Source organism: Parasteatoda tepidariorum, chromosome 6, assembly GCF_982258835.1.
Source record: "Parasteatoda tepidariorum strain Cologne lab strain chromosome 6, Ptep-v5.0, whole genome shotgun sequence".
Classification (NCBI taxonomy): domain Eukaryota; kingdom Metazoa; phylum Arthropoda; class Arachnida; order Araneae; family Theridiidae; genus Parasteatoda; species Parasteatoda tepidariorum.
Window position 1 is genome coordinate 59,261,020 of NC_141760.1, and position 19,232 is coordinate 59,280,251.

Consider the following 19,232-nt stretch of genomic DNA (forward strand, 5'->3'; position numbering starts at 1 on the left):
AACATATTTAACCGATGATGAGAGATATTATCAGACAATTCCGGGCTTAGATAGTTCTGTTTCAAGTATAATTAAAGAAAGATGAGAGATTTTATAAACTATTCGTGATTTCATAAACTACTCAGCTTGGTTGAGACGCTTAATGTAAGAATTCTATTTTGAATATAAAATTAGGACATGCATTAGATAATACAAAAAGCAAATATTCGTTCCTAGTGTAATACTTTACACAAATATCAGAGACTACTGTAAAATAACCTTAATGATTTATGTATAAAATATCCCGAAGACACAACGTGTTAAAATTTTATTCATCGCATTATTTTTAATGATTCATTTTGAAATATATTATTTTATGCAATGTTTATAACCTTTTGAAACTTAACATTTTATGTACCATATAAAACATTTTGCAAATTATAAGCTTTTAATGATTATTAAACAATTTTCGGCCATTTCCTAAAATACTTAAATAATATCTTAATAATTTTACCAAGAACAACATTTACAATAATAAGTAAATCACAAAAAATACTATCACTCGTGGTAATTTAAAACACTTTTCAGTTTTAATAATTTGCCAATTCAGACATATCGCATAATTTTGTAACTTAATATTTTATATAACGTAAACAGCATTTTGAAATCTATTTTTTGATATTTATTTTTAAAAACATTTCTTCTTTTAAAATGATTAAATAATATTCTATAAATAATTACACCCGAATTAAAGAGGACAGAAATTAAAAATTACAAAAAGTGCTATCCTTTAATATAACTTAAGGTAACTTTGGTATGCAGTGATCTCTCTGTTTACAGGTTAATCTAGTATTAAATTACTTATGCTAAAAACAATTGTGATGCCACAATTGGCATTACATATTTATTTTCTATCTTTTAAAATATCTTTCATTACTTAAGCTTTTTTTATTAATAGAATTACATTTAAAATAAATCACAGACTTAATCTTTTAAAAACGAACATGAACATATAATATTTATCCTTCTCTTATAGATCAATGCAACGGATACTTTTTATTTCATTACAAATGCAGACTTATTAATTCACTGTCGCCTCTAATCGAACACAAAAATCTATTAATAACTTTTTAATTTGGCTTTTGGTTAGGCAGGTTGTGGGGGATTTGTCTCCCATGGCCTGTCCTTAAAAATATTATTATGCAAAATTGATTCAACTGAAATTCGTATGGATAATATGTATATTTGGTATCTCGAGCTCTGCAAATATAATAAATAAAAGCTTTTTATTAATTCTGATCCGGTTCAAGTATTCTATTCATCACCCTTCTGTTTTCATCGCAATCTTCAATTTGTCAGTATTCTTCAACTTGGCCCACTATACCATACAAACTCCAACCTCACCTGATATTCCATCATCTCAACATAAAATGGTACCCCCTGAATATTCCTTCTCCATAACAATAAATGAAAACAAATAAATAAAAAGCAAATAAATTAATTAATAAAGCTAAACTGAACTTGAGTTATCCCTAATAATGGAGTAACTAAGTTCAATAATACAATTTAACTCAAAACAGTGGTACTACGCTAAGAAAAGAAGTTGTATGTCATAAATCAGGGGTGGCCAAGCTCCTTAATAGTCGAGCCATTTTTCAAAATTTGAAATTTTTCGCCTGTCTTCAACAAAATTTAAATATCTAATTGTCACGTCTAATTGTAAATACTACATGTAAAATGGTTTTATTATAAAGTCACGTTTATTAAAGTTGTTTATTTTTTGCGCAATTTACCTTTATTGTATTTTCTGCATGTAAGTATTTTATCTAATAAAAAGTTTGACAAATTTAATCATTTTCCGTCATGAATAAAGTTATAAACTGTTGCTAAGTAAACTTATAGTAATTATTAATTATTATTAAATGATAAATTATTATTAAATGATTAATTATTATTAAATGATTAATTATTATTAAATTATTAATTATTATTAAATTATTAATTATTATTAAATTATTAATTATTATTAAATGATTAATTATTATTAAATGATTAATTATAATTGAATTATTAAATTAGTAATTACTGAATCATCTTTTATTTTAGATTGGTAAATACTTTTACATTTCATTTCTTGTTATGCATAAGATAAAACATAATTATGCACAAATACTTAACAATGATTCAGATGAGAACCCGTATATTTTAATTGTAAACCAAATTGAAAACCGAATTGAAAGTTGCGTGGCAATCCACTCCTCTGAAAAGAGACTTTTATTGTATTAAAATTTTTTATTGCTTTCTTTAAGTTTAGAAAACTGCTAGTTAAAAATGATATTAGTAGATGTCAGCTCTATCTAGTTCTAATAAATATTCATAGCGATGATAAAATAAAGAATAAGAAAAGCCAGGTGCAATCCCAATTTCTCGTTTCTGAATTGTATGTTTTAAGACTAAGAATCTGTATAACATAGCTTTTCTCTTGTCATAGTTTAAGAGGAGTACAGGGTAGTGTGGTTGCTAGGGGTTTATTTCTCAATTATGCCCTAAAAGAAGTGAAATAACTAAAATTGGCAGATGTCACTGTTTAGAAGGTCGAGGATAATACCAGCACTATTTGATAACATATTTTATTCAGCAAAACAACATCAACAATGGTATACAATTAACAAGCAGACAAACATAACATCTTACATCCAGATCTCGTAAGTAAAAGCCAACTAATATAGAAGTATTTGGGGGAGGTTATCCAATAGATGCGCGCATGCGCTAACATTTAAGTTTCAGTTCGTATTTCTAAAAGTTTCACTTCGGATTTTAACTTACCATATTTCCTCCCACCTTGAGTAGAATACCTGTAATTATACTCAACAAACTTCTAATTTTTAGACATATAAAATTTCGATATAAATGAAAGAAAAACACATCAATAAACAATCATACAAAATACTTAACATAAACAAAGCATAATGAATCATACAGTTTGCAAAATATTACTGAACAGTAGGTTTAACAATTCTTCCACTGCTACTTATTTTCAATGATTTTCCTGTTACATCAACATACTCATTTTCCAGCTCTAATCTAAACAGTCTTTGAACTGGCCTTAAAATTTCTGAATTTTCTGTCTTTACAAGGGCTACTCTTGTGTGGCCATCTCTGCCAGGAATTACCTTTAATACCTTAGCTAAATTCCAAAATGTCCGCTTCTTATTAATATCTTCGACTAAAACTATTTCCCCGACTTTTAACGGTTTATCCTTATAATCTCTTAACGATTGTTGGCGTAATTGCCCTAAATATTCAGTCCTAAATCTAGCTCTAAGTAATTCTCTTATTTTTTGGAGGTATTTAGCTCGTTTACTTAAATTTTTCTTATCTACCTGATCAAGATCTACTACACCTGAGGAAGGTATCTCGTGCAAGAACATTTCGGGAGTTAATGGTGAAATATCGGCCACGTCTTCGGATACGTAAGTGAGGGGCCTCGTATTTATTATTCTTTCACAATCACAAAGGAGAGTGAGTAACTCCTCATAGTTGAGCGTAGCGCGTCCTAATATTTTACGTAAGATTTGTTTCACCATCTGGATTAAGCGCTCCCACCAACTTGCTGAAGGAGGATTGAACTTAAAGCATATTTTTTGTTCTGCAACCTTTGAGCTCAATTTATCCCAATCTATTAAACGAAGAGCTTTTTCTGCGCCGACGAAATTTGTTCCATTATCGGAATATATAACTGAGGGTCTGCCTCGTCGCGCAATAAATCGTCTTAAGGACTGAAAATATGCTTCCGTCGTCATAAGGGTTACTAATTCTAAGTGTACTGCACGATACACTGCACACGCATTAAGAACTACGTATGCTTTTCTTTTATCTTTAAGGTACAGTGGACCTGCTAGGTTAATCCCTACTATCTCAAATACTGCGGCATCATTTACTCGATCACTAGGTAAAATTCCTGGCATAACTTCACATCTTTTAACTTTAAATCTTTGACATTTCACACAATGCTTAATACAATTACGAATAGTCTTTCGACTTTTCAAAATCCAATATTTTTCTCTTAAGTGAGACATCAATAGAGAAATACCAGCATGTAAATAATCAACATGATAACTTAAAATTAACAATTTTACAACAGGATGATTATTTGGTAAAATAATAGGATGGATGAAATCTGATGTATCATCACGATAATCAAGGTTGGTTTTAGCTCTTATAACACCATTTTGGTCAACAAATGGTCTTAATTGCTGAAGTTTATTATCATTTACATCTTTAAAACCATCCTTTTGAATTAATAACATCAGAGAAATTTCAGCTTTACAAAGTTCATCTACATTTGAAACCTTAGACAAATTTTTATCTTTATGTTTACAGTTATAAAAGAATCTATATATCCATGCTATCATCCTCAAAGTTTTCTTATATGATGAAAAATATTTACAATACCAGTATTGATCACTATCATCCGTATTTAAAGCAATTATTACCGTTTTACGTAGCTCTGAATTAACCAATTCTTCATTTGGGTTTTCTTCCGATTTAGGCCAATTTTCTTCCTTATCGTAGAGCCAAATCGGTCCCTCCCTCCAACGACGTTGAATTAACTGTTCAGCAGTGCAGCCACGTGATGCAAGATCGGCAGGGTTCGAGCTACTTGGCAAGTGGCGCCACATGGTGAGAGAAGTTTCTGAGCGAATTTCTTTAACGCGGTTATATACAAATAATCCCCAATTTAAATTACGCTTAATCCAACTCAGAGCTGTGGTCGAATCAGTCCAACAATAAATTTGAACTTCCAGCCTAGGAATAGTAAGTGGCTTTAGAGGAGCTACTCTGCTTTTAGCATTGACCAAATGAATTTTAACAATATCATTAACAACAATTCTTAAAAATATACAAAATCCGTAAGCCAATTTACTGGCGTCACAAAATAAGTGTAAGCTTATTGAAACATTAGATGGTTCAAATTCTAGCCATCTTGGAATCTTAATGTCCTCTAATAAATGCAACTGTGAGAGCCAGAGTTTAAATCTCTTTGCCAAATTATCTGGAATTTCATCATTCCAACTTAATTTTAAATTCCAAGTCTCCTGCAAAATTATCTTAGGTAACAACATAACAGGAGCTGTATATCCAATAATATCAAATACCCTATGAGCCATTTCTGATACAAATCTTTTCGTAATTAATTGTTCAGAATAATCAGCAGGTTCAATTTTACAAGATAACGTATCACTTTCCGTATTCCAATTGAGATCTAACACGGACACATCTTTCTTATCAGAATTATTTATCAAATCAGATGCATTGGTCTGCCAATCTCGTAAATTAAAAAGATCCTGTGCCATTATCGTTTGTGATTCCAAAATAAAATTTCGAGTTTCGGTTTCTGAACTTAAACTAGTCACACAATTATCAACGTAAAAGGAATTCTTAAGAATTTCAGCAATATGACTTAAATGATCTGAAACTCTATTTAAATGATATCGTAACGTAAAGGCTAAACAAAAGGGTGAAGTGGTTAAGCCAAACACTAGTCTTTTGTGTTTATACTCTATCAATTTATCCGAATTGTTTTTATCATACCAAAAAAACCTTAAAAAATCGGTGTCTTTCGGGTGAATAGATATCATACAAAAGGCTTTCTCAATATCTGAGGTCACACCGATTTTATTCTTACGAAATTTATTGAGAATCGATGGAATTATTTCGATTAAATTTGGTCCCGTGGCCAAACAATCATTTAATGACGGTTTACCTGCAATTCGAGCACTAGCATTAAATACAGGTCTTATTTTAGTACTTGAATTTTCTTTAACCACTATCCAATAAGGCAAAAAATGAACATTTTCCAATTTATTATCCGTCACAATTTCAATAATTCCCAGAGATAACCAATTTTCAAAAACCTCACAATAAGCATTAAAATTTCCTGAGTCCATTAATTTATTTTTGGAATTTTTCGCATTCTTAAGTGCAATGTTTTTATTACTGGTTAAAAGCGAACTATCCGTAATCCAAGGTAACGCGATTTCATATCTTCCCATAGAGTTGACTTTAATTGTCTCTTCAAAATGTTTAAGAGTTTCTTTTTCTAATTCGCATTTATTCTGACTCATCGTAGGATCGGAGATACCCAATAAATCAAGGCGCCATAAATCTGCGATTTCTCTTTCATTGATAAGCAGAGAAGAAATAAAAAGAGAAGCTTCATTCGTAGTTGTAGGCGTATCGCATAAATAACTGCCTAATAAGCAATTTCCGAGCTTCGTTTCTATACACAACAGGCTTGAATTTAAATTTATTATTTTTCCTGTCAGTATTTTACTCGCAATATCTGCTCCGATTAGTAATTTTATTTCTTTCTCAACAGAGTATCTTTTCCGTTCTAAGTCACTTAAGCGAATATTCAAATTATTTAACTCTCTAATCCATGGCCCATATGGAATTTGTTTAATATCAGAACAAATCTTATTTTGACTTAACACTTGAAATTTATATTTACATTTATGATCAACGCTACTTAATTCTATACAATAACGAATTCTGTTTGCTTGTGCCCTCACTTTCCACAACCAAAAATTTTCATGAGAGTTCTGTTAAGATCTGTAAGTGAACATGAATAATTTTGCTTAGTAATCATTTTATAAAACAACATTTAAAAGTAAAGGTACATAGTTATTACAAATTTGGTAAGTGCACAACCATACTTTAATATTTTTATTTACCAAATAAGCTGATATACTAAATACAATTTGCGTATGCATGACATTGTACATGAAGCTGATTGGATATCTTAGTCATTTAATGAATCTTTTTATAATAGTATATCAATCTAATTTAATCCAAGAAAATAATAATTGTAAAACGGCTAGTAGTAAGTTTTAGACAGTTTACATAAGTTTGTTTCGAAATGTTGCGTAATAAGGTAATATTACAGAACTAGATAATGATAAAGAAAGAACTCTTCCAGTTTCAAGCTAGAAAGCAATCAAAATCATACATGTAATAATACAAGAGTAGAATAAGAAAAATGAATATTATAGGTCAATGCCTTCAAATCAGAGATACTGAAATATTTTATAGGAAAACGATACCTTCATGACCCTTATTAATTTTATCCTGGTGACAAAATTGTACGGAAATTATATGGATATTAATGTGGAAAAACTGGATTCTACCATATGATTTTCTGGTTAATAAAAATGCATCGACACTTGTGTTAGACTTTTCTTTTTTTTGTATTATATACCAATAATAAACAAATAATATTTAAATTAACGTTCTAGCAATAAAATTCTTTGGAAAAAAAAAGTATATATAATTTTTGTCAAAATGGAATTTGTTAAAAATATTTGAAAATATCGCTTCCTGCATTTCCCCCAGCTTACATATCTAAAACATGTTTTTGTACTAATATAGTTGATCAAACATTTTTGAAACATGAGTATGAAGCTTTTATTTAACTTCATTTTATTTCTATTTAAACTATGAACTGTATAGGACTTGAAATGTAAATTGGTTTTAGTAAGAAAATAAGCGAAAAATAAGCCAATTTTTAAACTAAATAAAATTAGAAATTTATTTGATTAATAATTATGTAAATAATATTATATAAGTTTGCATATAATGGCATAAAATCAATTGAAAACAAATGTGCAATACAAATGCCTAAAATACAAATGTATGAAATACAAAAATTAATAAAGGATCGTTGATGAATTCGTTGAATCTTAATGTTTCTAGAAAGTTTTTGCAAAAAATTAGCATTTTCCTGGTTTTACATATTTCAACATGAAAAAGGCTTATCATAATTAAAAGTTTATTTTTTAAATTTCGCTTTTTAAATAACTATTTTCTACTTTAACTAAACTTAGCTCAATTATATCATTTTTACTTCATCACTAAGAGCTTTGAAATAAGAATATCTGTATAAATTCTAGAGATATGTTGGACTGTAAAGTTAATATCTTTAACTTTATCAAGCGTTTGTTTTTACTCAAAAGATTAATGTCTGTTTGGTGCATGCTGTGTAATTGATAAAGCAATAAAAATACAGGAAGTACACCATTTATTCTTAGAAATATATTTGTTCATTATAATTTCTCAATAATAAAATAATTTTTTCATTCAATTATTATTTTTTTGAAGAAAACAAATTGTCTTTAATACATACAAAAATAAAACAAATTGTCTCTTTAATAAAACAAATGTACAACTTATCTCTGAGACAATATTCATTTCTTTGAAAAGAATAAAAAATTTACAAAATTACGATTCATTGACAGAGTTATCAAAGATTTCAGGAACTACACATACATTTTTGAAAATATTCATTCATTATAAATTCAAAAAAGTTTTGACACTAAATTAGGAATTAAACAAACATTTCCTTATTTATATTTCATAAACAAATGAATTCAACAACAACTAAAAGGTTAGAAGACGTATAGTTACAAAAGGAAAAAAAAGTCAAACATATATAGAGGAGAAACATATTCGTTATTTATGTAATGACAATCTGTTGCAATAATATATAAAAAAAATGTATTTTACATCAAAAATAATCTAAAAGTTATTTAGTTGATGTAAAATATTAATACGGATAGTTTTCCTCATCTCCCTTTCAAGAGTTACAGGTCGAATACAATACATAATACATTAATTTCATAAACGGCATTAGTAAATCTCCATAGCACTGGAACATTCTACAATGGTAAATAAAGTCAATAATAAAAGGGAGTAAAATAAAATAAATAACTGCACAGATTAGATAACTGCACAGATAACAGTTCAGATTGGAAAAAAGTTCTTTTTCTTACACAATGATATATAATTCTTTGTGAATATTTAAACAAAATTCACTGTTATCATCATTTTTAGGGAGGATAAAAAAATTATTTTATTTTTAAATATTTACAAAAGACAGTTTCTATTTCAACAATGGTATCTAACTTTTTTTTGTTGACTATTTTAAAAAACCTTATTTAAATCTATTGTTGTCATGATTTTTATAGGAATGGAAATTAGTTAATTATTTACGTGTGACAGCTTCTTTCTTAAAAATATATATTTAATTTTCTTCTAAATATTTAATAAAAGCCTATTTAATTCTGTTATTATCATAACTTTTATAGGAGTGAGAATAAAAGTATTTTATGTTCAATTATTTACATGTGACAATTTCTTCATCAACAATGATGCCTATTTTTTGGAAATATTTAAAGAAATCTCCTTAATTCAATTATTATGATGACTTTTTTATTGGAATAACAACAAAAACATTTTATGTTTAATTATTTACATGCCACAGCTTCTTTTTCCTATAATTCAGTATTGTTTTGATGAATAAAATAATGACATAAAAACGATGAAATAAAAAGTAAGTCAAAAATTTGTTTCAAATTTTGAAAAAAATAATTTTTCCTTTTAGAGTTATTGAAATTTTCTCTGCTGATAATTTGTTTACAAATATCAATTCTAAATTCAAGCGTTTTGGGATAAAATAATAAAAAAAGATTTAAACTATTTAATTATTTCAAGATTTAGAGAAAAAAATAGTGGACATGACAGAGAATATGGATCATTTCAAAAATATCTAACATCTTACTAATAAATAAAAAAGATTTATATCATGAAGAATGTTAATTGTTTTGAGACTTAATCGAAATAAAAAAAAATTCTAAATTGCTTTTAGGCATCACTTTGTTTAACAATTATAAGATGCAAAGAATTTTGGGCAACTTTTTTATCTTTTCTTTTGAAATTAAAAACATTATTAATTCGACAATAATAGTTTTCCTCCGATGGATGAATTGCTATGTTCTTCAATTGAAACATGCATTTTTTCTTAACCGATGCTCATTTGCTTTCTACGTTTTATTTATTTTTTAATTACGAAAATACATGTTACAAATTTCGATTATTTCATGTAATTTTCAACAATATAAACAACATTATGCTTTCGAGATACACTAGTAATTGACACATCGAATAGGAGAAAAACTGATTTGAAACTGAGAATAATAATCTAAATGCTTTATGCTAATAAATAATAATAATAATTTGTTACACTTAACTATAGATGCAGATAAAATATTAAATATTTCAATTTCAAATATAATTTAAATAGAAATGGTAACATATTTAGCAAGTCGATGAACTTTTAAATACCACTAAAAACAGAATAAATGAATTTTTTAAGTAAAACATTTATAAAGGGTTATCTATTTAATTCGGCTATCTTTCGAAGGTTTTGTCATAAAATGAAATGATAGAGATAGATTAAAATTCAGTTAGTCAGCAAAATGACATAGATAGTTTAAAATTATATATCTTTTCTTCAAGTCCACACTCAAACTGTAGCTTTTTTTATCTTCCTCGGCGAAAGAGCTTCGATAAACCACGTTAAGAACTCTTTTCCAATCTCCTAAATTGCATAGTCATGCTCTTCGAAAGTATCAGATTATCCCTTTTGTTACATAATATTTTTAGTTGTAGCTTTTAAAATCCATCAAATTTTAACTTGTCACGAATTCTTTTCTTTGTTTATTTTACGCAAGCTACGAACCAAGTACCAACTAGCCCACATTGCTAACGTTGCTGAAAACCATGCTCTACTGAGATACAAAAATAGCATGGCCAATCTATAATTTCTGATTTCCGGGTATATTATCCTATCTACTAGAAAATAAATGACGCATCTCAGGAACTCAAAAGGTGGTCCATACCGACTGTAAAAAAAGAAATATAATGTAAAAGGAACAGTTATGAATAAAAGAATTAACTTAATGTAGTAAAATGCGTAGAATTTAGTAATTTATATTGTAAATAAAAGGTGTCAAAATATAGGAAAAAGTAAAGTTATTAAAGGAAGTAAAGAGTATTGCCCAAAAGTTATCACAATAATATTCATACATGCATAAGCATCAACAAGTGTTATTAACATTTATTTCACATTGCTTAAATTATGTAATAAAATTTATTTCACCTCTGAAAAGACAAAAATATGTAAAAAATTCCACAGGTTTTCATCTTAAATTACAAGAAAAAACTGCTTTACAATTCACCAGATTACGTCTAAAATATAAATTTTTTAAAATAAAACTTTTATGTAGATCAGATTTAAGCGCTAATTTACAGTAATGACGGAAAAGAAAATTCACTTAATTAGATGTTATTCAATTAATTGGAAGTCTATTAAATACTGATAAAATGGCTATATAAATGTACTTTCAAAAACTGTAGAGAAATAATTAAAAATTTCATACGGTATCTATTTTTAAGGATAATTTTTGCTTTTTTTAAACTTATAAAACTAATGCAATGAACTAATATCATTGCACACATCAGCCAACCACATATCTCCAAACACCTAGGCCAATTTTTTAGGGCTCTATTTGTTTAGTTACCATGACAGAAATATCGCGTAATTTTGTCCTCTGTCAGATGATGTGTGCAGAACTGGCACCACTCTTTCCAAACTCCCTTACTAGAGCCGCGATGGCTCAGGGGATAGAGCGTTTGCCTTTCAATGAGGTGAACTGGGTTCGAATCCTCGCGATTGCTGGTAGATACGAATCCGCATCCGGCTTGCACCAACTTGATCCAAGAGTAGCCTTGTCTTCGGGATTGGTTCAAAATTAGAAGGCAAGGGAGTTGAACATTAGTAGTCGTAAGCCTAAAAATTGGGTTGGCTGTTCAACTCGGTTTTAAAATAAACTCAAATGAAACTCTCCTACTACAATCAACGAGAGGACTTCCAGAGTCGACAAAATAAATGCACACCTTGTTACGTATGCACGTCGCTTGTTTAGTCGGCAGCGAGGTTCGAACTCACGACCCTCAACTCTTAACATCATTTGAATGAAAAGAACAGTATATTATGAGAAATTGTTTCCCTCATGAAAAATTTTTGACAAGCTTTCTAAATAATTGCAAAGAAGATTTGTTCGTGCAATTAGGTGTACAGTGACAATACCAATTAAGTGTATAGTGACAATACCAATTAGGTGTGTAGTGACAGTGCCAGATGTATAGTGACAATACATAGCATGCAAATACGTATAGTATTCAGATATATAATACGCAAAAGCAGTAAAAATGTGTGTTTTATATGGTTTTATAAGGATTTCAATCCAGAAAATTTGACACCTCACTTCATCACAAAGGAGCAGAAAAATAGCAAAGAAACAATTCAACAATTTAGGTAAAGTGAACAAAGAAGAACAATAAACATTTAAATCAATAAACATTTCAACAATATAAAATTTTAAACATTAACATGAAAAAGGTAAAGTTAGTGACAATTCATGAGAGTTCTTGCGTCCCAATACAATTTAGTGACATTCTCACTTTTCTGGGAGTTCCTGTCTAGTCCCTTGCACAACAAGAAGTCATCAGAGTTTAATACATCTGTGTCACAAATTGGGCATGCTTTGCTTTTACTGGGAAGTATTCTTATGTTACATAAATGATCTGATAAGCAATCGTGCCCTGTTTCAAGTCTAAAATGGGTTACCGCTTCTTTGCAGTAAAAATGTTTATTCAGAGAAAGTACATTTTGATAGTAAACTTCGTAACTTCGTAATCGTAGTTAAATAACATACCTTTCTTAAAGTTTTTTTGTGCATTTTATAATTTATGTATTACGAAATAAAGCAAATTATAATAATAGCATTTTTTAAATAAAACAAAATTAATAAGAAAGAAAATTAAAATACTTGCCTCTTATCAAGCACAAATCCTAATGATATACTCGTATAGCATATAAAACATGCAATTGGATTAATAATTGATTTTGGTAAGATCTAAGGGAAAAAATTTTGCAATTAGTCTCACTAACAAGAAGATGTATCTTTAAAACTAGATTTTTCAGGAACTGATCGAAATCTACTGATCAGTTCCTGAAATATCTAGTCTAGTCTGATCAGTCAATTTCGCCGACAAAACTGCGACGAAATCGACTGATTTCGCCGCAATTTTGTTTTTTGCCTTGTAAAAGTACGTTCTTTAAAATGATGTAAAAAATCGTATGTCCATTCGGAGAAAATACGTTTTTATGCCTGATATTTTTAATTAAAAATATCGTCTATACTAATTAATTAGCATATTTGAGATCACTCCCTCAAGCCTTTAAGATTGTATCCTAGAAAGTAAAGACCCGATCATTAGACCAAAAGTTATTCAGGGTAGTTCGTTTTTCTTTTGCGCACTTTAATAATTAATAATAGTAATTCTTTTGAAAAATATTGTTATATCTTAAAATGTCTGAATGATCGTGTGATCTGGTTGATTCGTCTTGTGAGATTTTTGATTGTGATCACATTTTACGACTAAATTTAAAATTTTTGCTAAAATTTAATTTCCGTAAAATGTATGGGATATCCCTCATTGAAAATTTTACAAATCGCATCTCACTCTTAAAAAATATTGCAACATAAATAATATGTTATTTACCATAAAAAGATTGTTTTAACGGAATATTACAATATGTTCCAGGTTTAAAGTTAAAGGTTGCTTTCATATATTTCGAACTTATCTTTGAGATGTAAACAGTTATATATCAATATTTAATAACTTAAAACACTATCTTTAAAAACAGATATTTGTTAAAATATTTGATGGTTTACAGATTTCCTACATTATGCGAAATATTATTATTTTCATATACTTATATAGTCACAATTAGTTTAGGTATTTAATATTTGTAATGTTTACGCTTTTAGAAGTTCGTAATATTACAATAAAAATAATACATATCAGAGAATTATTGCCAACATTATGCAAAATGTTAGTATTTTCATATACTTGTGTAATCACAATTCGTTTAGATATTTAATATTTGTAATGTTTACTCATTTAAAAGTTCGTAATATTACAATAAAAATAATACATACCAGAGAATTATTGCCTACATTATGTAAAATGTTATTATTTTCATATACTTATACAGTCAAGCCTCGATATCTCGAACTTGAAGGGAGAGGAGAAAAAATTCGAGATACCGAAAATTCGAATTATCGAAAATCGCATGTTATTGATGGTAGAATAAAGAAAAATGCTCTTTACATACCTTATTCACTATTCCATATGTATTCTAAAAACTTTTTTTACACTTTCATTTAAAAAAAGATTTAATTGTTGTTTGCTTTAGAGATGTGTAAGGAAGTTTGTCTGTAACACTTTCTAAGTGGACTATAGCTTTAAATGTCTCCTCTGACATATTTGGCTGCCTCTCAAATAAATTTCCTTACAGTGTCCACTGCAGAAAGTGCTTGTTTGTTAGTAACATTGGGTGGTAAATATTCGATTTCCTCATCCTCTTCTTCTGATAGTTCACAAGAAGCTTTCGTTTGAGCGATGATATCATGGTCATGCCACTGACCACACACTGTTACTGCATCATCTCCGTTTACAAAGTTATGAAATTCCAAGTCATCAAGTTTCATGAGTCCGGTCAATCTGTCCCAATCATTTTCGGTGTAGTTTTCAGCATAAATTAACGATATTGATTGTTTGACTACTTTCGTGATCTTTAATGAATACAGCCTTCTTGAAGCCATTCATTATCGTAGAGAGAGACACATCATTCCATGCCACTGCCACTGTCCATTTTTTTAAAAAAGTTTATCATTATGAGAATTGGTTTTCTACTCTTAATTTTTTTTTTGAATATTTTTTTTATTTTCAGAAAAAAAATCTACACTATTTATGGAGAAAAAAATTCAAGTTATCGAAGGATTAGAAAAAAAATCGTGAAATCAAGTTTTTTTTAAGATTGAGTGTATAGGAAATTTGAAGAGAATTTTTTCTTCCTCGAGGTATCGAAAAATTCGTGAAATAGAGGTTCGACTATATAATCACAATTCGTTTAGATATTTAATATTTGTAATGTTTACTCTTTCAAAAGTTTGCAATATTGCAATAAAAATAATACATGCCAGAGAATTATTGTCTACATTATGTAAAATGTTATTACAATTCGTTTAGGTATTTAATATTTGTAATGTTTACTCTTTCAAAAGTTTGCAATATTGCAATAAAAATAATACATACCAAGAGAAAATAATACATACCAGAGACTTTCTAGAATATATTTTTTGCATACTTACTGTCATGTTCCAAGTAAGTAGTTGATAGGTAATGATCAAAATAAGAAAATGTGCCATGGAGTATAATTTCCTGAATATTGACATATTTGGATTATACAATTCAAAATGAGGAGCTGGCTGCAATAAGAACAAAATTTTGCGAATATTATTAAAAAGAATCTGAATCAACACTGAAAAATTAATTTTAGTATCATCATGGCTTAAAATAAATTCCATATGCCTCTTTTTTTTAGATATGCATCAGTTTCTAATTCACCTGTTTTTCTTAGACAAATAACTATCATACAGTTATACAAATAACTATCATAAAATTAAATGCCTGGCATAAATGATAGCTCGGGTTAATACAATATTAGAATTAATATCTCACCATATTTAAAAGTGATATTAAATGTTAAAAACAATATCTATTAAACTTACAGTAATTTTAAGCAATATTATAGCTTAGAATTAATGAGTATTTTTAACAGTGTGAGAATTGCTTTTTATTTGTAACAAATGAATTCTCAAAATGTATCATTAGAAGCATACATGCGGTACATCTTCTATGTTTCCGGTCCACGGAGACCCTGGTGTCCAACCTGGTCCTTTGAATACAGCGGATAATTTATCACTCCATTTTTCATACTCACAAAATCTCTTCCATATCCGTATAAAATGTTGTGTCTGAAAATAGAGAATTAAAACTATTAAATTCAATTGAAAAATAACTAAATTAAAATTGAATTAGAAGAAACAAAAGCAATATCAATTTCCAAAAGTGAAAGAGAATGGTATCAAGGCAAAGAATTAAGTTTATTGTGTCCAGTTTATAATATTTTCTATAGTGTCCACTTTAATCTATGAGCTTTTGTCCAGCAGTGTTAAAGTGTCATCCTAGGGTAAATGATACTTTAGATCTGGGTCTTTATTCTGTGCGCATGGTAATCTGAAAATTGAACTTACTTAAATAGTGTTATTCATCGAGTGAAAGCTTAGGGTCGTAAGTTCGAATCATCCAGTTGACTAAGTCGGTGAGTATAGGCTGCAAGGTGCACGTTAAAAATATTGTGGCTAAAAGTCATCGCTTTGGCTGTGATAAGATAGTTTGGAGGGAGGGGTACCAGCTAAGGTGTGGTTCACATCATCTGCTGAGGGTCAAATTTACTTGGCATTTCTATCTTGGCCATTAGAAGACAGAGCTCCGAAAAATGGGTCTAGGGACTTGACATGATTGAGTGAGGTGATGATCAAATACATCCTGTAAGAATAATCAATCTTAATTGTGATTGGTACTTTCAGCAGAGTAATCCGTTTCACCGTATAGTTTTGTAAAGGATTGGCTTTCGAAGCATGGTACACTGTTAGAGTATTCATTCTGAAATTACTTTAAACTAATAGGCAGAAGTCTGTTCCTTCGATTAATCATAAAGCTTAAGGTTAGAATTTTTTTTTTTACTTTTACGGTTTTGAAACCGTTTAAAACTGTTACGGTTTTAAAAAACGTGAATGCTAAACTATACGGTTTTGTAAGCATTTACAACTAGCATAGTTATTAAGCCATAGAAATAAAACTTAGTGGACATTGGAGCTTCGTGGTTGTTGCGCCATTCATTCGTGAATGACAATTTCGCATTCTAGTAGTCTTGAAACCCCGATTGAAAAGTGAAGGACACTGGAAACTTTTCATGTATTGAAGGAATGGAAGAAATTTCATGGTGTTAACGCTGGAATTCGAAACCCTCCTAGGGTGGTCATGAGATTAACAGATTATCCCTCTCAGTCACAATATATATCTAGCTGTGTGGAACAAAATGACAATGGAACAAGATAGACCTAGTTGACGCGGTTACAATTCTGATTGTTAAGCCGTATTAGATTTTTAAAAAAACAATCAATAAACCTTTTTTTTTCATGTCTAACAGTTTGAATATCAACTTTTTTATGGTAGTTTGACTGTTTTGGTTAACAATTAAACAAATTGTTATCTTACCATATTCAATATTCAAAATGTTTATTTCATAAAACTAATTAGATTATTTCGAAATTAAACTTTTTGATGCGTTAAGTCAAATCAGCATCGTGGATAATATAATTATTTTAGAATTATTCAAGTAACAAATTATGTCTAGTTTAATAATTTTATTAAAACTATACTTTTCCAACAAGCACATATGGAAAAACTAATATTCAAACAAACAAAAACGAAAAATGTATACATGCCTGTATAATCAACGGATTAAATGATTTTGTTTGTGTAGTGCAACCATACAGTGGTTTTTCTTCAAGATCTTCTGCTTCAAAAGTTCCAAATATGCGATCCCATATGATAAGAAATCCGCCAAAGTTTTTATCTATATAACGTCTGTTACGACCTAAAAAAAATTCCCTTTTTTATTCCCATTCATATATTTTATGCATTTCTATATAGATATTGACTTTTTTTGCATAAAAATAGGTGGCTCTGCTCCTTGTGGTTGCTTCTCATTCATTATTGAAGATCAAAAGGGTCAACATCTTATGTACATTTTTTTTTAAGAAAATGACTATTGGATTGTAATCAGTTGCATTTTAAGAATGACTAAATTTTTGAAAATCATTAACATGGAATATCGGTACCCGTAGAGAGTTATTACACAGTGAAGATGGGGCCTTGATGTGAATAAACAGTTCCTGTCCGTGAGCAAATAATTTTTTTTTCTCAGAATCAACTTCGAGGGCCATAAACCATTTTCCCCCTATTGATCTCATAAAAGTCTTTTTTCTTAAATATCAATGAAGAAGATTATTTTGTTTAGAAAATATATTATTATTAAAATTTTTATGTAAGCACATTTTACTAAAGTGCTAATCGTAACGAAATGAAAAGATAGCAGGGTCTGAAAAATAATCAAACGTACTTGAAGGAAATTAAACTTAAGAATAAAGGTAATAACCATATCGACGACGCAATAAGCAGTAATAAATTACTTGTTAACAATGCACCTAAGAGCCATTAGATTATGACCACCCTCCATCTATAACAATGGGCTCGCCCAGGTATTCATGGTTTCTCGCCCAGGAACAATGCTTTTATGGGGCACATTAGGACCCATAATCCTCATAGAACAATCCTTGACGTCTGTAAGCTACTTGAACATAGTTGCAGACCAAGTTCCCCCATTCATGGCAACAGTTTTTCCTGCGGGGGATGGTGTTTACCAACAGGATAATGCACCATGTCATAAAGGTGGAATCGTCATGGATTGGTTTGAGGAACATTCCAGTGACTTTCAAGTCATGTCTTGGACCCCAAATTCACCTGATCTCAAGCCAATATAGCATTTGTGATCCTACTTGGAAAATCAAATTCGTGCTGCCACGCTACCCCCTCGCAATGTGAGGGAATTGCAGGACCAGTTGGTGAGCGCTTGTTACCAGATACCTCAGACTACCTATCAGCACCTTGTGGAATCAATGCCACGGCGGGTGCTGGCAGTTTTGAGGGCTGAAGGTGGTCCTACATGTTATTAGCAGGGTGGTCATAATGTAATGGCTCTTCGGTTCATACAATAACGATAACATTCTATCATAAATCAGTTTACATTGGGAAAAGTTTTTCTCTCTCTTCAGTCTTTATATATTTAAAGCTTCGATATAAATATTAAGATTTATATCTTGCAACACCAAACCGTCATAAATTAAGTTACTTTTGACATCAAGTCAAGCGCGAGCTTGTAAATAAGCTATTTGACATTAAATCAAGCACGAAAATTCGGAGAAAGGTACATTTTTCTAAAACAAAGGGAAAATAATTATTATTTCAGAAAAAAAAATTTCAAAAAAAAAAAAAAAAAAAAAAAAAATATATATATATATATATATATATATATATATATATATATATATATATATATATATATATATATATATATATATATATATATATATATATATATATATATATATATATATATATATATATATATATATATATATATATATATAAAACACAAATAAGAATTTCGAAGAAAACAACTCTTGTTAAAGTTATGATGGCAAATGGTCTATCAGCAATGGTGTATCATCAAATAGTCTGTATATGCAAATGGTCTAACAAATGTCAACTCTGTAGTTGTATTTCAGCAGACAATAGAACAACTAAAATGGTTT

The 19,232-nt window shown here is 29.2% G+C and overlaps 2 protein-coding genes across 2 annotated transcripts in view; both read right to left on the reverse strand.

Annotated features, from left to right (window-relative positions):
• Window positions 1–2,972: 2,972 nt before the first annotated feature.
• Window positions 2,973–5,336, reverse strand: LOC122273503 (uncharacterized). The gene has a single exon (XM_043057563.3). It carries the CDS (start codon window positions 5,334–5,336, stop codon window positions 2,973–2,975), a length of 2,364 nt encoding a protein of 787 aa, XP_042913497.3.
• Window positions 5,337–10,384: 5,048 nt separating this feature from the next.
• The window catches only part of LOC107443243 (alkylglycerol monooxygenase), a 50,771-nt gene continuing 41,923 nt past the window's right edge, over window positions 10,385–19,232 (reverse strand). Inside the window, exons 7-11 of the mRNA XM_071178624.2 lie at window positions 17,304–17,455; window positions 15,633–15,767; window positions 15,102–15,218; window positions 12,715–12,797; window positions 10,385–10,721 (exon numbers count right to left, since the gene is read on the reverse strand). Of these exons, the coding sequence (XP_071034725.2) occupies window positions 10,517–10,721; window positions 12,715–12,797; window positions 15,102–15,218; window positions 15,633–15,767; window positions 17,304–17,455 (692 nt within the window). The 3' untranslated portion in view covers window positions 10,385–10,516. The remainder of the gene's footprint in view (window positions 10,722–12,714; window positions 12,798–15,101; window positions 15,219–15,632; window positions 15,768–17,303; window positions 17,456–19,232) is intronic.